General features: G+C 43.5%; 1 protein-coding gene across 1 annotated transcript; it reads right to left on the bottom strand.

Annotated features, from left to right (window-relative positions):
• Positions 1–12,744: 12,744 nt before the first annotated feature.
• Positions 12,745–18,250, bottom strand: LOC308663644 (uncharacterized protein). Its single transcript, XM_081320226.1, has 2 exons — positions 18,196–18,250; positions 12,745–15,415 (listed from the first exon to the last, which is right to left on the bottom strand). Exon 2 carries the CDS (start codon positions 15,001–15,003, stop codon positions 13,102–13,104), a length of 1,902 nt encoding a protein of 633 aa, XP_081176352.1. The 5' UTR covers positions 15,004–15,415; positions 18,196–18,250; the 3' UTR covers positions 12,745–13,101.
• Between the last annotated feature and the right edge of the window lie 1,426 nt (positions 18,251–19,676).

The raw sequence follows: 19,676 nt of genomic DNA on the forward strand, positions 1-19,676 counted from the left end.
TGGCTCAGCCGGAAGAGGAAGTTCCCTTGTCCTTCTCCAAATCTTCTCTAGCAATGCAATACTCTATTGCAGGGGGTCTTCAAACTCGGCCCTTTTATGACTCATGGACTTCAACTCCCAGAATTCTTCAGCCAGCATGCCTAGCTGAGGAATTCTGGGAGTTGAAGTCCATGAGTCATAAAAGGGCCGAGTTTGAAGACCCCTGCTCTATAGTTTTAATACTTCTTCAGCTCGGTCGTTCCCCTTCCCGTTAGATGTAATTAGAAGGCGATCCGGCGATCCGCTGCTGGGTTGGCGGCTTCCGAGGAGCGCGGCTTTGGCTGACGACTTCAGGCCTAAGGCGGGACTGGAACTGAGCACTTCCCGATCTGTAGCCTGGTGCCTTTAACGCCCAGGGATAGGCAACCTTGGTTCTTTTATGACTCGTGGACTTCAACTCCCACAATTCCTGAGCCAGCATGGCTGGCTCAGGAATTCTGGTAGTTGAAGTCCACGAAGCGGGACAACAAATGGATGGAAGGCTGAGTCAACCTTGAGCCTGGTGGGATGCGAACCTGCACTAATTGCAGGCAGCTGGTGTTACTTAAGGAGGCATTAGCCCACTGCTCCACCAAGGCTCTTCTTAAAGACCTCCAGTGATGGGAGTGCCCATAACTTCTGAAAGCAAGCTGTTCCACTGTTTAATTGTCCTTGCTGTCAGGAAATTTCTCCTTAATTCCAGGCTGCTTCCCTCTTCGATTAATTTCCACCCATTGCTTCTTGACTTGCCTTCTGGTGCTTTGAAAAATAAGTTGATCCTCTCATCTTTGTGGCAGCCCCTAAAATATTGGAACATTGCTATCACGTCACCCCTTAGTCCTTCTTTTTACTAGACTGGGCATACCCAATTCTTGCAACCGGTCTTCGTATGTCTTGGAATCCAACTGTTGTAACTTTTGAACGATCACTAAATGAACTGCTGTAAGTCGAGGACTACCTGTAACTCAAGGCGGCTCCAACACATCTTCCTCCACCTATTTTCCCCATAATAACCCTGTGAGGTGGGTTTGGCCGAGCACTAGCGATTGGCCCAAAGTCACCCAGCTGGCTCTAATGGCTAAGGTAGGACTTGAACTCACACTCCTTTAAGATTGCCTGTTGCTTAATTTTGTTTTGTTTTATTAGTTATATATCATTTGTAGGTTTGTGGGGTCTAAGTTATCTTTATTGCAAAGGAGTTACTTGTGTACTCCACTATTCCATTCGTGCCAATATCAAAGTGTCCCATATATATAATTAAAATCAATATTTGTTCTATTCCAAACTTAAGTGTGCCATAAATTATTATTGCTATCGTTATTTTCAGACTCATATACAGTATATTGCCCCACTTTTTCCCCATCTGGTGTTTTGGTGGTATGCATGAGACATCTCCCAAGAGAGAAAAAATGGAATCTTCACAGAATAATAAAAAAAACCCCATACTCTTTGCAATGAATTCTTATAATAGCCAGTCAGCCACGAACACTTCCAACATCTTCCCTTCCATTTCTCTGTCCCATTTGATTCCCCAAAGACATCAGAAAGTTGTAGCCACTAAGAGTTTGTATTTTGGAATGATCCTCTCAGAGATCAAGAAGCTTTTGAACCATTTCAATAATTTTCAGCTCCTAAGCAAAATAAAAGGGACGTGGTGGCTCAGTGGGTTAGGACGCTCAGCTTGTCGATCAGAAGGTCAGCAGTTTGGCGGGTTGAATCCCAAGTGCTGCGTAGCAGAGTGAGTGCGTTACTCGTCCCAGCTTCTGCCAACCTAGCAGTTCGAAAGCGCGTAAAAATGCAAGTAGAAAAATAGGGACCACTACAGTGGGAAGATAACAGTGTTCCGTGCGCCTTTGGCGTCTAGTCATGCCAGCCACATGACCACGGAGACTTCCTCGGACAAGCGCTGGCTCTTCGGCTTTGAAACAGAGATGAGCACCGGCCCCTAGAGTTGGAAACGACTAGCACGCATGTGCGGGGGAACCTTTACCTTTTAAACATAATAAAATGTGACAAAAATAAAATGGCACCAAAAGAGAGACGGGAAGAATACAGAATAGAATACAGAATAGCAGAGTTGGAAGGGACCTTGGAGGTCTTCTAGTCCAACCCCCTGATCAAGCAGCAGACCCTATACCATTCCAGACAAGTGACTGTCCAGTCTCTTCTTAAAAGCCTCCAGTGATGGAGCACCCAACTTCTGAAGGCAAACCGTTCCACTAGTCGATTGTTCTCAGTGCTAGGAAGTTTCTCCTTAGTTCTAGGTTGCTTTTCACCTTGCTTAGTTTCCATTCGTTGCTTCTTCTTTCGTCTTCAGGTGCTTTGGAAAACAAGCTGCCCCCCTCTTCTTTGTAGCACACCCTCAGATATCAGAACACTGCTATCATTGTCACCCTTAGTTCTTTTTTATTAAATGTAATTTGATGATTGAAAAGTTTAAAACCTTTGCACATATTTAAATTTGAAGCCATTTGGAGCTTGAGGCTCAGTCCAAACAAGCCTCTTTGTTCCTCCTCATCCGTGACCTGGTCCTGAATGCTGGGCATCTTCTATAAAAAGAACATTTGCAATGTGACCTACTGGGGGGCAAAAACGTATGATATTACCTGAACAGATCAAACCAAATCTTTATTACAGCGAAAGTCCAAAAAAATGAGGGGTACATTTCATTAAAAAGCATGGAAAATAATCAATGTCCCAAAGTAATAATTATTATAAAAAGCTTAAAGATATAAAAGAGGTACAAATTACTTAAAAACAGAAGTATAAATGGAACTACAGATAGCCCTTGATTTACGACAATTAAGCCCAAAATTTCTGTTAAGGGAGTTTTGCCCCATGTTATGACACTTCTTGCCTCAGTTGTTAAGTGAATCGCTGCAGTTGGTAAGTTAGTAATCGGTTGTTAAGTGAATCTGCCTGCCCCATTGTCTTTTTCTGTCAGGAGGTCGCAAATGGTGATCACAAGACCCTGGGACACAGAAACAGTCATAAATATGAGTCAGTTGTCAAGCCGCTGAATTTTGATCACGTGACCCTGGGGATGCTGCAAAGGCCATAAGTGCGAAAAACGGTCGTATGTCTTTCTTTTCCGTGCTGCTGTAACTTTGAATGGTCACTAAACGAACGGTTGTAAGTCGAGGATTACCTATATCAGGTAATATAGGTCATTTGAGTAATATAGGACCCAGATTGCTGGGAGGGGCAATATGCTGACTCTGTAAACCGCTTTGAAAGGACTGTAAAGCACTGTGAAGCGGTATATAAGTCTAAGTAGCTACTGCTACTGCTATATAAGAAGGACTAGGAGCATGAGAGAGGTGTTGGGAGCATAAAGGTTAATATGTGGCAGACTAAATCTATCACTCTACAGAGCACACCAGTACGACGAATTGGATGCTCGTTAACATTAGTTTATGGCACAGGTCATCCATCATCTGACAAATTTTAAGTGATGATCCTCAGAACCTGGCAACCTTATATGCTGTATCAAGATTCGTATCTGAAACCAGCAAGGTATCCTGTACACCCTGACTATTAATGCAATCATGGTCAGACAAGCCTGGTACCAACATCTCTGCAAAACAATCGCTGGCAATGCACGTCCTCTGATGTTTCTGTGTGTGCAGAGTCAAGGGGGGCATCGTATTATAACCTGAATTGTCTTACTGAAATGAACAAAACTGAATTCTTTGATGTCTTCTAAACTCAGCAAAATCAGACCCATTCATCCGCATAGCTAAAATGCCACTTAGTTGCTCCTAATAATTTTCCTCTGTTTACTTCTAGGGGTTAGTTTTGGGAAGCGGGGGGGGGGGGGAACGTTCAAAAGAAGCCCTGAGAGTGGAATGAAAGAATTGGACAAATTTCCAAAGTGTTGCGAAGAGAAGCTTTGCATTCCCTTGTCCCAATTATCACAGCAATGCCAACATTACCCATTTTCTTCCTATTCAGGGGTCTTATACAATGTGTTTTTGAAAAATGAAACATTTACCACTGTGCAATTCTTTTTCTCGCTTCTCCACCACCACGGGGGATGCAACAAAATTGTCAGCACTTTGGTGCTGCTGTCACTCACCAGCCATCAAAGGCTAACAAGAGGCACCCCCTAAACCAGGGGTCCTCAAACCTGGCCCTTTGATGACTTGTGGACTTCAACTCCCAGAATTCCTCAGCCAGCGTGCCTGGCTGAGGAATTCTGGGAGTTGAAGTCCACAAGTCATCAAAGGGCCAAGTTTGAGGACCCCTGCCCTAAACAAACAAGTTTGCAGCAGGAGTTGCGAATAAACTCGAAGATCCTCCGCCCAAAATGACAACCCCATTCTTTTCAATATTGTTACAGCACTTATACATCATGTTCAACAGTCCAAAGGTGCTTTTTCCAAGAGGCAACTGGACTTTGTTTTCCCCTTGAAAACATTTCGCTTTCCATCCAAGAAGCTCCTTCAGTTCTGACCGAATGGTGGAGCCAGAACTGAAGAAGCTTCTTGGATGAGAAGCAAAATGTCTTCAAGGAAAAACTAAGGAAGTCCAGTTGCCTCTTGGAAAAAGCACCTGGGGGACAACCATGACCTAGATGACTGAGAACCTTCATAGACATGTTCAACAGCCTTTATATGTGAAATTTTACACTGCTGCTGTTGTTAAGCCCTCTCTCGTATATTCATCATTCTGTACTTCCACCTTAACCATAATGTGAACAGGCATTCTCCTTGCACTGAATATTTGGAAGTCTTAAAGGTAAAGGTAAAGGTTCCCCCGCACATGCGTGCTAGTCGTTTCCAACTCTAGGGGCCGGTGCTCATCTCCGTTTCAAAGCCAAAGAGCCAGCGCTTGTCCGAGGACATCTCCGTGGTCATGTGGCCGGCATGACTAGATGCCAAAGGCGCATGGAACGCTGTTACCTTCCCACCGCAGTGGTCCCTATTTTTCTACTTGCATTTTTACATGCTTTCGAACTGCTAGGTTGGCAGTCTTAGGAACAGATAAACTCTGAACCCCTTATTTTTTTCATATTTGAGGAACCATAACCTTAAGAAAATTTGAGTGCTCCTATCTTCTAATATGGAAGGGACGCGGTGGCTCAGTGGGTTAGGACACTGAGCTTGTCGATCAGAAGGTCGGCAGTTTGGCGGGTCGAATCCCGAGTGCCGCGTAACAGAGTGAGCGCCTGTTACTCGTCCCAGCTTCTGCCAACCTAGCAGTTCAAAAGCACGTAAAAATGCAAGTAGAAAAATAGGGACCACTACGGTGGGAAGGTAACAGTGTTCCGTGCGCCTTTGGCGTCTAGTCATGCCGGCCACATGACCATGGAGATGTCCTCGGACATCTTGAAACGGAGATGAGCACCGGCCCCTAGAGTCGGAAACGACTATGCCGGCCACATGACCATGGAGATGTCCTCGGACATCTTGAAACGGAGATGAGCACCGGCCCCTAGAGTCGGAAACGACTAGCACGCATGTGCGGGGGAACCTTTACCTATTACCTTTACCTTATCTTCTAATATATGGTATTCAGTAATTTCTGCTGACAGCCAAATATAGGTAGTTAGCTTTTATAAAAACAACACTTTCTTTCTCTCTCCTCTCTCATGATTTATATTAAGACACATCTGACTAAAGTGAATCAGGCCAAAAATTAAGCAGTTTCTCAGGTGCATTTCCAAAAGTAGGTCAGAAAAGAAATTCAAAACTTCTCTGCAATCACCTTCTGCCTCATGTGCATTTTTTTGTGTGTAATAAGGGAGGAATTTTGCGTGAAGCACCGTCCGCACTCTGGGCACTTGAAAGGTTTCTCCCCTGTGTGTAAACCTACGTGATTAATAAGGTTAGTCCTAGTACTGAATCCTTTCCCACAATCTGGACACTCATATGGTTTCTCTCCTGTGTGAGTCCTCTGGTGCATTACCAGGACATGATTCTGACTGAAACTTTTCCCACAATCTGAACATTCGTAAGGTTTCTCTCCAGTGTGTGTCCTCTGGTGTTTCACCAGGTGGGAATTCTGGCTGAAGCTTTTTCCACAATCTGAACACTCATAAGGTTTCTCCCCTGTGTGTGTCCTCTGGTGTATTAGCAGGCCGGAATTCCGACTGAAACTTCTCCCACAATCTGAACACTCATATGGTTTCTCCCCTGTATGAATTCTCTGGTGCATCACCAGGGCATAATTCCGGATGAAGCTTTTCCCACAATCTAGACACTTATATGGTTTTTCCCCAGTGTGAGTTCTCTGGTGTATAACCAGGTCGGAATTATGACTGAAACTTTTCCCACAATCTGGACACTCATACGGTTTCTCCCCAGTGTGAGTCCTCTGGTGTACCACCAAGTCAGAACGGTGTCTGAAGTGTTTCCCACATTCCAGACACACTGGTTTCTTCCCAATGTGAGTTCTGTGGTGGTTCGCCAGGTGGGAATTCTGACTGAACCTTTTCCCACAATCGGAACACTCATATGGTTTCTCTCCTGTGTGCATCCTCTTGTGTATTAGTAGGGTGGCCTGGTTCCTAAAGCTTTTGCCACATTGGCAGCACTGGGTGGGCTTTTGTCCAGTGTAAGTCTTCTCGTTCATAATTACATAAGGTCTGCAATTCCACAATATGCACATCTGTGAGGCTTTTCCACCTACAACAGTTTTGGACGTGGAAATCAAATATATTGCCACATAGGGCAGACAGTCATGCAGTCCAAGTGACTCGTTCCTCCCCACTGATTTCCAGATATTTTCTTCTTTTTCTGAATTTGGAAACACTCCCCCTTGACTTTTTCATGGAGCGCTTCCTTGAATTCCACAGTCTGTGTTTTCTAGCTCAAAACTCTCCCCCTCTTATTCTCTCTTTTTGTCTGTCATCTGCTGCAATAGAAGAAGTTTGTGGTTTTCTGGAGAAAGTGGAAAAACCTTTGATTGCTGGCTGGATTTTCCTTTTTAATGCTGCTTCTGATTCTCACTTGTCCAAGATGATCCTCTGCATATCCTCTTCGTCTAAACAATGCACATAATATAAATGGATGCACAAGATGCAAAAACAGCAAGAAAAAAGCATAAATTACAATTAGGAAGCAATCACGCCAAAGTATTAAATTTATCTATAACATTAATGATTCATTTTGAAGATAGAAGATTCTGAAATCCATGTTCAAATAAGCGTACAATCATTACATTCTCTTGTTGAAACTTACAATGGCACTGAAAGAGGGGACTTATGCCCATTTTTCACACTTACGACCATTGCAGCATCCCCATGGTCATGTGATCAAAATTCAGATGCTTGGCAACTAATTCACAGTTACGACGGTTGCAGTGTCCCAGGATCATGTGATCCCCTTTTGTGACTTTCCTACAAGCTAAGTCAAGGGGGAATCCAGTTTCAACCATGACATCAATTTATCAACTGAAGTGATTCACTTAATAACTTCGTCAAGAAAGGTCATAAAATGGGTCAAAAATTACCATTGTTATTATCAAAGATAACTGGAAATGCTGAGGATAGATTATACAGACATATGCAGAGTGAGAAATACAGATACACCCATCTACAAATGTATGCATGTCAAAAATCCATGTGTATTTCAGCCTGAAAAAATGGGTCATACCTGTGTATGCTCAAATATTGTGGTCTAATTTTTTTATTTGGGGGGGGGGGTCAACAAAGGAAATGGTGTCCAAAACCTCTGCAAGATTTAAAGCACCAGTTTTGCCCATTAAACTCCTCACATGCCCATAAAACAACATGCTCATAAAAACCACAAGGAGTCGCCCCTAGCACGAAGGAGACATTTAAGTCTCCCCAACCAGCAGGAAAATGTGGACCAGAGTTTTAAAGTGAGCAGAATCTATGAAATTATATTTGGGGGAGGAAAGAAACAGGTAGCAGATGGCATGTTTCAGCCTTGTTCCTCCTCCGCTTCTACACCGTGGAGGAAACCGAACAGCCCAACTTGCTCCCCGCCTTTCCTCCGACCTGTCCCCAACTGACCTGCCAGCCACTGTCCTTGGAAGAGCTGGAAAACTGTCGCCCATTCCTTCATCCTCCTATGGGTCATCCAGAAGAGGAAGTTCCTCTTCCCTTCTGCTCCCTCCCACATCCTCTCTAGCAATACTCGATGGTTTTAACACCTTTCAACTTAGTCGCTCCCCTTCCTGTTGGGTGTTATTACACAGCAACCAGCGGTGTTGCTATTTTGTTGCTGGCTTTCTAGGCGGGGATTTTGTTTTATTGTTTTATTGTTTTTTTATGTATTTTAACTTAACTTATTGTTATAGTTTTAGCAGTGGGCTAATGCCTCCTTAAGTAACACCAGCTGCCTGCAATTAGTGCAGGTTCGCATCCCACCAGGCTCAAGGTTGACTCAGCCTTCCATCCTTCCCAGGTAGGTAGAATGAGGACCCAGATTGTTGGGGGCAAGAAGCTGACTTTGTAATAATGCCGCTTGGGGGTGTGTGAAAGCCCTAATAAGCAGGCATAGACATAGAATGAAGGCTACTGCTAAGCTTGTAAGCCGCCCTGAGTCTTCGGAGAAGGGCGGGATATAAATGGAATTAAAATAAATAAATAAATAAATAAATCTTGTTTAATCTTTTTTAACTTTTGTATTCTTGTTTTTTTAACATGTATTGCCCTGTTCACTGCCCTGAGTCCTTCGGGAGAAGGGCGGTATACAAATTAATTAATTAAATAAATAAATAAATACATAAATAAATAAATACATACATACATACATACATACATACATACATAAATAAATAAATAAATAAATAAAGCAGGACTGGAACTTCTTCCCCACAAAATCTACCCACTCAGTTGTTCCTGCAGCTTCAATCTTTCAAGATGTAGTCAACATCTTTGCAAACCGATTCCCCATTATTCTCCTGATAACAGATCTTTTTTTTAATCTTTTAAATCTGAGCTTCTCAAACTTTTCTTCTGAAGAAAGGGAGTGTTTCTCCGGTTATAGATTGGTGGCTTCTGGTCTGGCTCCGGGGACCAGCTCCTCTGGCTATGAGATTGCCCATTGCTTAATACTGTTTGATTGTATATTATGTGCTGTATATTGTGTTTTAATTGCCCTGTACACCGCCCCGAGTCCTTCGGGAGAGGGGTGGTATATAAATCCAATAAATAAAATAAATACATAAATATTCTTTCTACTGTTAAGGGATTACTTGTTGGGAATTCCACTATTCTCTTTTTATCCGTTTCATTGTGTCTATTTTGAATGTTTGTGTAATAGGATTCAATTAGTATTCTTTTATTTCTGCTCATTTAATTCTTAAGCATGACATATATTGTTATTCCTCTCCTCACATTCATACCCATTGCCCCTCTTTTTTTTCCATTTGGCATTTTGGTTGTATGTATGAGATATGCCCCAAAGGGGGGGGAATGAAGTCTTCGGTGTATGATAATCAAAACAAACATGCTCTTTGCAAGGCTGACTCTTGTACTAGCCAGTCAGCCATGAATTCTTCCCTTCCTTCTCTCTGTGCTGTTGTCCCATTTTGTTCCCCAAAGAAAGACATCAGAATGTCGTAGCCATTAAGGGTTTGCATTACAGGATGGTCCTCTTAAAGATCCAGAAGCTTTTGAACCATTTTAAGCATTTTCAGCTCCTAAGTATAATAAAACGTGACTTGATAACAGAGGTGCCCCAAAAATGGCACCAAAAAAGAGAGAGGGGAATAGGGAAGGAAGAGAGAATTAAATATAATTTGATTATTTTAGAGTTTAAAAACTTGACACATATTTAATTTTGAAGCCACTTGGAGCTTGAGGCTCAGGCCAAACAAACATCTTGGTTCCTCCTAATCCCTGGCCTGATCCTACTTGCTGAGTTTCCTTCTCTAAAGGCTTCATGTGCAATCTGATCTGGGGGGAAAAAGCACTATATAACCTGATAAAATCAAATCAATCTTTATTACAGTGAAAGACTGGCATACAGTTAAAACAGAAGTCCATAACTTTTTTGGCTTGTTTGGCGGCCTGGACTGGGAGGCAGGCACCATTACACATGCATGCGCACGCACAAATGGGCCACACGCGAGTGCCACAAATGGGGTGGTGCTAGCACTGGCATGATGCTCGGGGTGGTACTAGCATGAGGGAGGGTGAGTGCATGCACACATACACAGCCATCCCTTCACGCAGCCTGATGGCCAAGAAGCCATGGCCCAGTAGTGGGCTGCAGCCCGCAGGTTGGGGTCCCCTGATTTAAAAAGTACAGAAAAAATCATAGTCCAAACATGATAATACATAGAAGAGAGAATATATATAAAAACAGAAGTTTAAATGTAACTAAAAGGAAAGCTAGGGTGAGATGGGTGTAGGGAGCATAATTTGGCAGACTAAAGTTATCACAATACAGAGCACACAAATGTGACATGCTGGATGCTCGTTAAAACTAGTTTATGACACGTGTCATCCATCATCTGATAAATTTTAAATGCTGATCCACAGAACTTGGCAAATTCATTCATTCACTCACTCACTCACTCATTAAATTCATTGGCTGGCATCTTGTTGTTGTTAGCTGCGAAGTCATGTCCCACCCATCACAACCCCATGGACAACATTCCTCCCGGCCTTCCTGTCCTCTACCATCTTCTGGAGTCCATTTAAGCTCACACCTACTGCTTCAGTGACTCCATCCAGCCACCTCATTCTCTGTCGTCCCCTTCTTCTCTTGCCCTCAACCTTTCCCAGCATGAGGCTCTTCTCCAGTGAGTCCTTCCTTCTCATTAGGTGGCCAAAGTATTTGAGTTTTAGCTTCAGGATCTGGCCTTCTAAAGAGCAGTCAGGGTTGATCTCCTCTAGGACTGACCGGTCTGATTGCCTTGCAGTCTAAGGGACTTGCAGGAGTCTTCTCCAGCACCATAGTTCAAAGGCTTCAATTCTTTGGCACTCAGCCTTTCTTATGGTCCAACTTTCACTGCCATACATTGCAACTGGGAAGACCATAGCCTTGACTATATGCACTTTTGTTGACAGGGTGATGTCTCTGTTTTTTAGTGTGCTGTCTAGATTTGCCATGGCTTTCCTCCCCAGGAGCAAGCGTCTTTTAATTTCTTGGCTACACTCCCCATCTGCGGTGATCTTGGAGCCCAGGAAAATAAAATCTGTCACTACCTCAATTTCTTCCCCATCTTCTGGCATCTTACCAGAGGGTAATTCTAGGTGGCTTATTAAAAAGGTAAAAATATGCAAAATCTATAAACACAACAAATATACTATAAAAATATAATTATATAAATACTCAACAATACTCAAATACTCAACAATACTCATATTATACAATATGATAGTAGCAGTAGGATAGTAGCAGGGTTACTATTTGAAAGTAGCAGGGAGATGTAGAATTCTGTGAACACTGAATAGTTATGCAGTACTGGAGAGATAAGCCTAGTACAAACATCTTTGTACTACAACCAGTGGAGAAGCACATGATTGCTTGTTTCTGGGTGTCGAGTGTCAAGGGGGTATTGCATTATAACCTGAAATGTGTTACTGAAATGAACAAATCTTGAATTCATCGGTGACTAAATTTAGCATCTTGGCCAGTGCTATCATCCCACCAGCCTTCAAAAGATAACAAGAGGCACCTCCACACAAAGGAGATCATAGCAGGAGTTGCTGATATATTTGCAGATCCTATGTTCAACAGTCACATCCCCCTTTTCTCTATAATATTACACAGTGCTTTTTTTCTCATAGAACGCTCAGAACGGAGTTCCGGCACCTTTTTTGGATGGAACCTTGTAGGGTAGGCAAGGCAGGTTGTATGACATGTGTGAGTTCCGGCACCTTTTTCTTTTACAAAAAAAGCACTGATATTACAGCAATTGCATATAATACTCAACAACCTTTATACGTGAAAAGTTTGTGCTCTTCTCACTACCCCAAACCTCCCTATGTTCTCCGTTCTGTGCTTCACTGCGCCGGGCTTCACTGTTCCCAAACAATGAATTCACCATTCTTCTTGCCCTCAATTTTTTCCCGCATGTTGGGAAAAGATGAACTCTGAATACTCTTTACCTCTCCTCTCCTATGACCACATATTTGAGAAGCCACAATCACTAAGTGTGCCTATCTTTTTTTGTATGGATGGAAAACTAATCAAGGAGAGAAGCAACCTAGAACTAAGGAGAAATTTCCTGATAGTAAGAATAATTAACCAGAACAGCTTGCCTTCACAAGTTCCAGGTGTTCCATCAATGGAGGCTTTTAAGAAGAGACCGGACATCTACTTGTCTGGAATGGCATAGGGTCTCCTGCTTGAGCAGGGGATTGGACTAGAAGACCTCCAAGGTGCCTTCCAACTTCGTCATTCTGTAATGTATTTTTTAGGACCTGTAGCAGATTTCTAGGGCCTCTGATAAAGATTGAGTATGACTCGGATATTTTTTTCAAAAGTTCTGCTGGCTGGGGAATTTTCGGGTTTGAAAATGACAGAAAATCGGTTTGTGGTATTTCTATTATGTATGATTATCAAAAGGGACGCGGTGGCTCAGTGGGTTAGGATGCTGAGCCTGTCGATCAGAAGGTCGGCAGTTTGGCGGGTTGAATCCCGAGTGCCCCCGTAGCAGAGTGAGCGCCTGTTACTCGTCCCAGCTTCTGCCAACCTAGCAGTTCGAAAGCACGTAAAAATGCAAGCAGAAAAATAGGGACCACTACGGTGGGAAGGTAACAGCGTTCCGTGCGCCTTTGGTGTCTAGTCATGCCGGCCAAATGACCACGGAGACTTCCTCGGACACGTGCTGACTCTTCGGCTTTGAAACAGAGATGAGCACTGGCCCCTAGAGTTGGAAATGACTAGCACGCATGTGCTGGGGAACCTTTACCTTTACCTATGATTATCAATAAGCAAAAAAACATCCTAATAGGTTTTTTGCAGAATTGCACATTTCCTGAACAAGTGAATATCCAGTAACTTTTGCTGGTAGCCAGATACGGGAAATTAGCCCTTAGAAAACTAACAATTTTCTTTTCTCCCTTATTTCTAATACTGAAGCACATTTGACTAAATGAACAAGCCCAGAAATTAGTTAATTTCTCAGCCATACGTCTAAAGGCAGCAATGAAATTCAAGCCTTCCCTACACTCATCACCTTCTGCTTCATATGGATTTTCTTGTGTGCAGTAAGGGAAGAATTCTGTGTGAAGCACCGTCCGCACTCTGGACATTTGAAAGGTTTCTCCCCAATGTGTAAACTTACATGATTTATGAGTTTAGACCTAGTACTAAAACTTTTCCCACAATCCGGACATTCATATGGTTTCTCCCCTGTGTGAGTCCTATGATGTACCACCAACTCAGAATTCCGACTGAAAGTTTTCCCACAATTAGGACACTCGTATGGTTTCTCCCCAGTGTGAGTCCTCTGGTGTATCACCAGGGTGTAATTTTGACTGAAACTTTTCCCACAATCCAAACATTCATATGGTTTCTCCCCTGTGTGAATCCTTTGATGTATAACCAGCTCAGACTTTCGACTAAAGTTTTTCCCACATTCCAGACACTTGTATGGTTTCTCCCCTGTGTGAGTCCTGTGGTGTGTCACCAAGTGAGAATTCCGACTGAAACATTTTCCACAATCCAGACACTCATATGGTTTTTCCCCAGTGTGAGTCCTCTGGTGTATTACCAGATCATAATTCTGTCTGAAACTTTTCCCACAATTTGGACACTCATATGGTTTCTCTCCTGTGTGTGTTCTCTGGTGTATCACTAGGTGGGAATTACGACTGAAACTTTTCCCACAATCTGGACACTCATACGGTTTCTCCCCGGTGTGAGTCCTCTGGTGTAACACCAGGTGGGAATTGTGACTGAAGGTTTTGCCACACTCCTGACACTCATACAGTTTGTGTCTTATGTGTGTCCTTTGATGTACAACCAGGTTGGAATTTTGAATGAAGTGTTTCTCGCAGTCTGTACACTTATATTGTGCCTCCTGAGTGTGAGACCTCTGATGTGTCACCAGGTGGGAATCCTGAGTGAAACGTTTCCCACAATCTGAACACTTGCACAGTTTCTCTTCAGTGTGAATCTTCTGGCATATCACAACATCAGAATTCTGACTGAATCTTTTCCCACAATCTAGACTCTCATATGTTTTTTCCTCAGTGTGAGACATTTGGTGACTCTCAAACTGGCAATTCTGACTGAACGTTTTACCACACTCCTGACTCTCACATGGTTTCTCTCCTATATGTGTTTTCTGATGTAACACCAGATCAGAATTGTGACTGAAACTTTTCCCACAATCAGGACATTCATACAGTTTCTCCCCAGTGTGAGTCCTCTTGTGTATCACCAGGTTTGAACTGTGACTGAAAGTTTTTTCACAGTTGGGACACTTGTATGGTTTCTCTCCAGTATGTGTCCTCTGATGTACCACCAGATCGGAATGGTGACTGAAACTTTTTCCACAATCTGGACACTCATACGGTTTCTCCCCTGTGTGTGTCCTATGATGTATAACCAGGTGGGAATTCTGACTGAAACTTTTCCCACAATCCAAACATTCATATGGTTTTTCACCAGTGTGAGTCCTTTGGTGTATCACCAGGGCATAATTCTGACTGAAACTTTTCCCACAATCCGGACATTCATAGGGTTTCTCCCCAGTATGAGTCCTCTTGTGTATCACCAGGTTGGAACTGTGACTGAAACCTTTGCCACAGTCCGTACACTCATACGGTTTCTCTCCTGTGTGTGTCCTCTGATGTACCACCAAGTCAGAATTATGACTGAAACTTTTCCCACAATCTGGACACTCATATGGTTTCTCCCCAGTGTGAGTCTTGTGGTGGCTCACCAGATGGGAATTCTGACTGAATCTTTTCCCACAATCCAGACACTCATATGGTTTCTCCCCTGTGTGGGTCCTCTTGTGTATCCTTAGGGTGGCCTGCTTCCTAAAGATTTTCCCACAGTGATGACACTGAGCGGACTTTTCTCCAGTTTGGATCCTCTCGTGCATACTCAGCTACAATCTGCAATTTTTGCAAGGAGTTTTCCACGTGTTACATTTTTGCATTCTCAAGGTCCAAAATGTTTTTGATCCCTTCTTCGATGGTGCTTTGATTCAAGCTTCTCTTTCTTCCTTCACCTGATGAGGCTTGCATGATTGTCTGCCCTATGTATCTATCGAAGTGACCCATTCCTGATTTCCAGATTATTTGGAATTTGGAAATGATCTTGTCCTTGACCTTTTCATGAAGTGTTTCAGTGAGTTCCACAGACTCAATTATTTCCAGTTCAAAATTCTCTTTCTGTTATTCTCTCTTTTGTCTCTCACCTGCCTTGGGAAGGAGAAGAATTTTGTGGTTTTCTGTAGGAAGTGGAAAAAACTTTGATTGCTGGCTGGATGGTTTTCTGGACATCCTCTTCATCTAAAAGATTCACATAAAGTGGTGAGTTTAATCCTTATAAAAGGGTACACAAGATTTGAAAACAGCAAGAAAAATTCATACATTACAATTAAAAACAAGCGCCAAAAATCATAGGTTAACAACTAACATTAACTATGATTCATTTGACACATGCTGGCTGAGGAATTCTGGGAGTTGAAGTCCACAAGTCATAAAAGGGCCAAGTTTGAAGACCCCTGCCCTAGGGGTTAATTGGAACCTCCTATATAGCCTTCTCTTCTCTTCCACATCCTCTCTAGCAATCCAAGAATACTCAATGGTTTCAATCTTTTTAGCTATACCTCAGGAGCTGCTACTCTACTGATGAGTTTCTAAGTGTGGGTGTTACTGATCAGTAGAGCACCATACAGCAACAGTTTATTTATTAAATTTCTATGCCATCAATCTCTCTGATAAGGTGATATTGGACGTTCATAAAAAGATAAAGCAATTAATTTTTTTTAAAAACTATGCAAATTAAAATAAGGCTGAAAAACACAATCTGAGATGCTTAAAATATTTTTTATTATTATTACATCCGAGCAAGTCATTTTTGATTCCTGGGGATAACATTGATAAGATTTTCTCCAGGACAATCTATCCCAAACCTATTCTTTTGGTTGTCCCATCGCTGCTGGAACTGAGAAAGCTTTCTTTGCAGGAAGCGAGACCTAAACCAACGGAAAGCATCCTTGGGGAAAAATGATATGCAAACAGGCAAAATGAAGTGCATCTGTAAAGACTGCTGCAGTCAGTTACTCATCTTGGTGTGCGTGTGTGTGTGTGTGTGTGTGTGTGCAGGATAATTCCTCCGTTCCTTTGCAACTGAGAGAAACACGAAGAGTGAAGCTTGACTCTACTTAGCTTCACAAGATTAGCCTGGTGCTGGGCCCTATGGGTTCATGAAGTTCTTCTTTTGGCTGCCGCCGTAAATGAGTGCTAGCTTCATCCTATTAACAGAATAATGAAGCATGGGAGCAAAACTGGAAGTGTCCACTGGCTTTACCTCTGAACCACATTTAGATAGGAGGTACATGTGATCTTCCTATCTGTGTTATTGGCAGGGCTTTTTTTCTCATAGAACGTTCAGAACAGAGTTCTGGCACCTTTTTTGGATGGAACCTTGTAGGGTAGGCAAGGCGGGTTGTATGACATGTGTGAGTTCCAGCACCTTTTTCTTTTACAAAAAAAAGCACTGGTTATTGGGGAATCTAAATCTCACTAGAGAACAGAATGGCTCCGAGGAGCCTTCCCAATCTCCAGAGGAGTTTTGCAGCCTTATAATTCTCAAGCAACTTGGACTAAAGACCGGGAGGAAACTACTTTGCAGAAAGTGATCTAAAGATCCTTGTCCTTTGGCATGGGTAGTTCTCAATGGAGATCAAAACCCGTCTAAATTGTAAATGGTTATGGCTTCACAGGATTCGTTCCTTCTTGCTAGGGCTGCACTGTGTGTCCTGAAGCTGTAAGCAGCCTAATCAAGGAACCAACAAGAACACCTTCACATCAGTCTCTTTTAGCACTGATGACGTTACCTAGTTGGGTAATGAAACATCTGCAAGAAAACAACCAAGCTTAGAAAGCACCAAGGATCCCAGAGCTCATCCCAGAGCTACAAATACCGTATTCTCTTCTACTTCTCTTGTTGGCATGTATCACAGAACGCATTTTATCTCTTGGGAAGGCCATTTGTAAAGAACAGTCAAAAGCTGCTTTTTCATTCAAAGCCTTGGTGGAGCAGTGGGCTAATGCCTCCTTAAGTAACACCAGCTGCCTGCAATTAGTGCAGGTTCAAGTCCCACCAGGCTCAAGGTTGACTCAGCCTTCCGAGGTAGGTAAAATGAGGACCCAGATTGTTGGGGGCAATTAAGCTGACTTTGTAATAATGCCGCTTGGGGTGTGTGTGAAAGTCCTAATAAGCATATACATAGAATGAAGGCTACTGCTAAACTTGTAAGCCGCCCTGAGTCTTCGGAGAAGGGCGGGATATAAATGGAATTTAAAAAAAATATGCAGCTCCAGAAAGAATTAAAACTTGAGGTTGAAAGCTTCCACAGGTGTTGAATTTCAGTGAGGCTGACCCAGATAAACTAGGTAGGATGCAGCCCACAGCAGTCAACCAGAATCTGAGCAGGTAAGAGAGGCAGGTTTAGGGGCTGCATCTCAAAACAAGCCCACATGGACAGGGCTGCCCATTGGCCAAAGCCTGGGATGCCTCTCAGCTCTTGCAGATACCACTGGCCTCCTCCTAGCTCAGGTCACCCAATCGGAGGGGAGTCCCTTCAGCCTCCGGGCTGGGAACTACGATCCGTTTGAGTCCGGATCTCCCTGAGTCCTCCTCCTCTTCGTCCTCCCTCCCCCGACCTTGGGCAGCTGATCCTCTCCAGCAGCGACAGAGGAAGAACGTGGGAACGGTGGCCCCCACCCCCAAACTTTCCGGGGGAAAAGCTGCCAGGAAGCCACACGCTGCCAGCTTGGCTGCTCCGAGGAAGGATTTTAAGGGAATCTCAGGAGATCCGTTCGCAGAAGCAGCCATCAAGGTGGACAAGCAGCGGCGCAGCAACGTGCACCGAGGAGAAAACCTTGCAAGCCAAAGACGGGGACTCGGAAGGGGAGAGGGCGCAACTAGGAAAAGCCCAACTCCTTGCTGCCCCTCCCCCAAGCAATCCCTCCTTCCCATCCCGCACCTGGGGATTCCTCCTCCTCCTCCTCCTCCTCCTCTTGAAACGTCCCCCCCGCCCTCTTGCAACATCCTTACTCACCTGGAGCCCCTCCCCGCGGGAGGTCTCCGCAGCCCTGGCGCAGCAGGCGGCTGGAGACCAGGAAGTGGGGGCGGGAGGGGCCGGAGATTGGGCTCCCAGCCCTTTCCCCCTCCCCCATCGTGTCTCCTCTCTAGGCGCAAAGGAAAAACTCTCTGCCTTTAACCCCTTCGCTGAAGCCCGGGCAGGGAAGGGGCGGAACTGAGCAATGCCAAAATCCCCCAGCCCGGCCCCGCCAGAGAGGGTCGTTGGCATCACCAAAGCCAAAGGCTCAAAGCGAGCACCGAGACTGGAAGAGAAAGTTACATGGGCTCATCTGCATCTATAGGGGAAAATTAGGAATTTATTTATTTATTATTTATTTATTTATTTATTTATTTATTTATTTATTTATTTATTTATTATTTTATTGGATTTATATACCGCCCTTTCCCCCGAAGGACTCAGGGCGGTTTACAGGGTATTTAAAACCAAATCATTACAAAAGTTAAAAACAATAAAAAAAAGATTAAAATTTTAATTAAAATTAAAATTAATTGAAAATGAGTGATGCTGTCCTGCAAGTGCGGTGGGACTACAACACCCACCATCCTTCACCCCTAGCTTTATGAAGAAAGTAAGGTTTTATTTATTTATTTATTTATTTATTTATTTTTGGGACTTATATGCCGCCCTATCTCCCAAAGGACTCAGGGCGGCTAACAACAATAAAAAACAACAATACAAAAATTAAAAAAGAATTAAATAACAGCCCCCAAATAAATTAACTACGCAGTTAAAAATTAAAACATATTTAAAAACCCATCATCAATCCAGGTCAGCCAAATGGAAGAAAAAAGTTTTGAGGTCGCGGCGAAAGGACCGGAAGTCTGGGGCCATATAAATCCAAGGTTTTACACTTGGGGGGGGGGAACCCAAATGTACAGGTACAGATTAGGTGAAACCTGGCTCAATAACAGTAAGTGTCGGAGGGATCCTGGAGTCCTAGCGGACAAATGTGAGCGAGCAGTGTGTGTGGGAGCAGTCAAATAAGCCAATGCAGTTCTAGGTTGCATTAACAGATGGATACAGAATCAAGATCGTGTGAAGTGTTAGTGCCCCTATATAAAGCCCTAGTAAGACCACTTGGAATATTGCATTCAGTTTTGGTCACCACATTCTAAAAAGCTATGCTGAGATTCTGGAAAGGGTGCAGGGAAGAACAACAAAGATGATTAGAGGGACCTGGAGTCTAAAATATATGAAGAATAATTTGCAGGAATTGGGTATGTCTAGTCTAGTAAAAAGGAGTAGGGGTGATAGCAGTGTTCCAACATTTGAGGGGCTGTCACAGAGAAGAAGCGGTCTCCGTGGTCATGTGGCCGGCATGACTAGACGCCAAAGGCGCACGGAACGCTGTTACCTTCCCACCGTAGTGGTCCATTTTTCTACTTGCATTTTTACGTGCTTTCGATCTGCTAGGTTGGCAGAAGCTGGGACGAGTA

The sequence above is a fragment of the Vipera berus genome (genome assembly GCF_964194415.1).
Source record: "Vipera berus genome assembly, chromosome: 2".
Taxonomy (NCBI): domain Eukaryota; kingdom Metazoa; phylum Chordata; class Lepidosauria; order Squamata; family Viperidae; genus Vipera; species Vipera berus.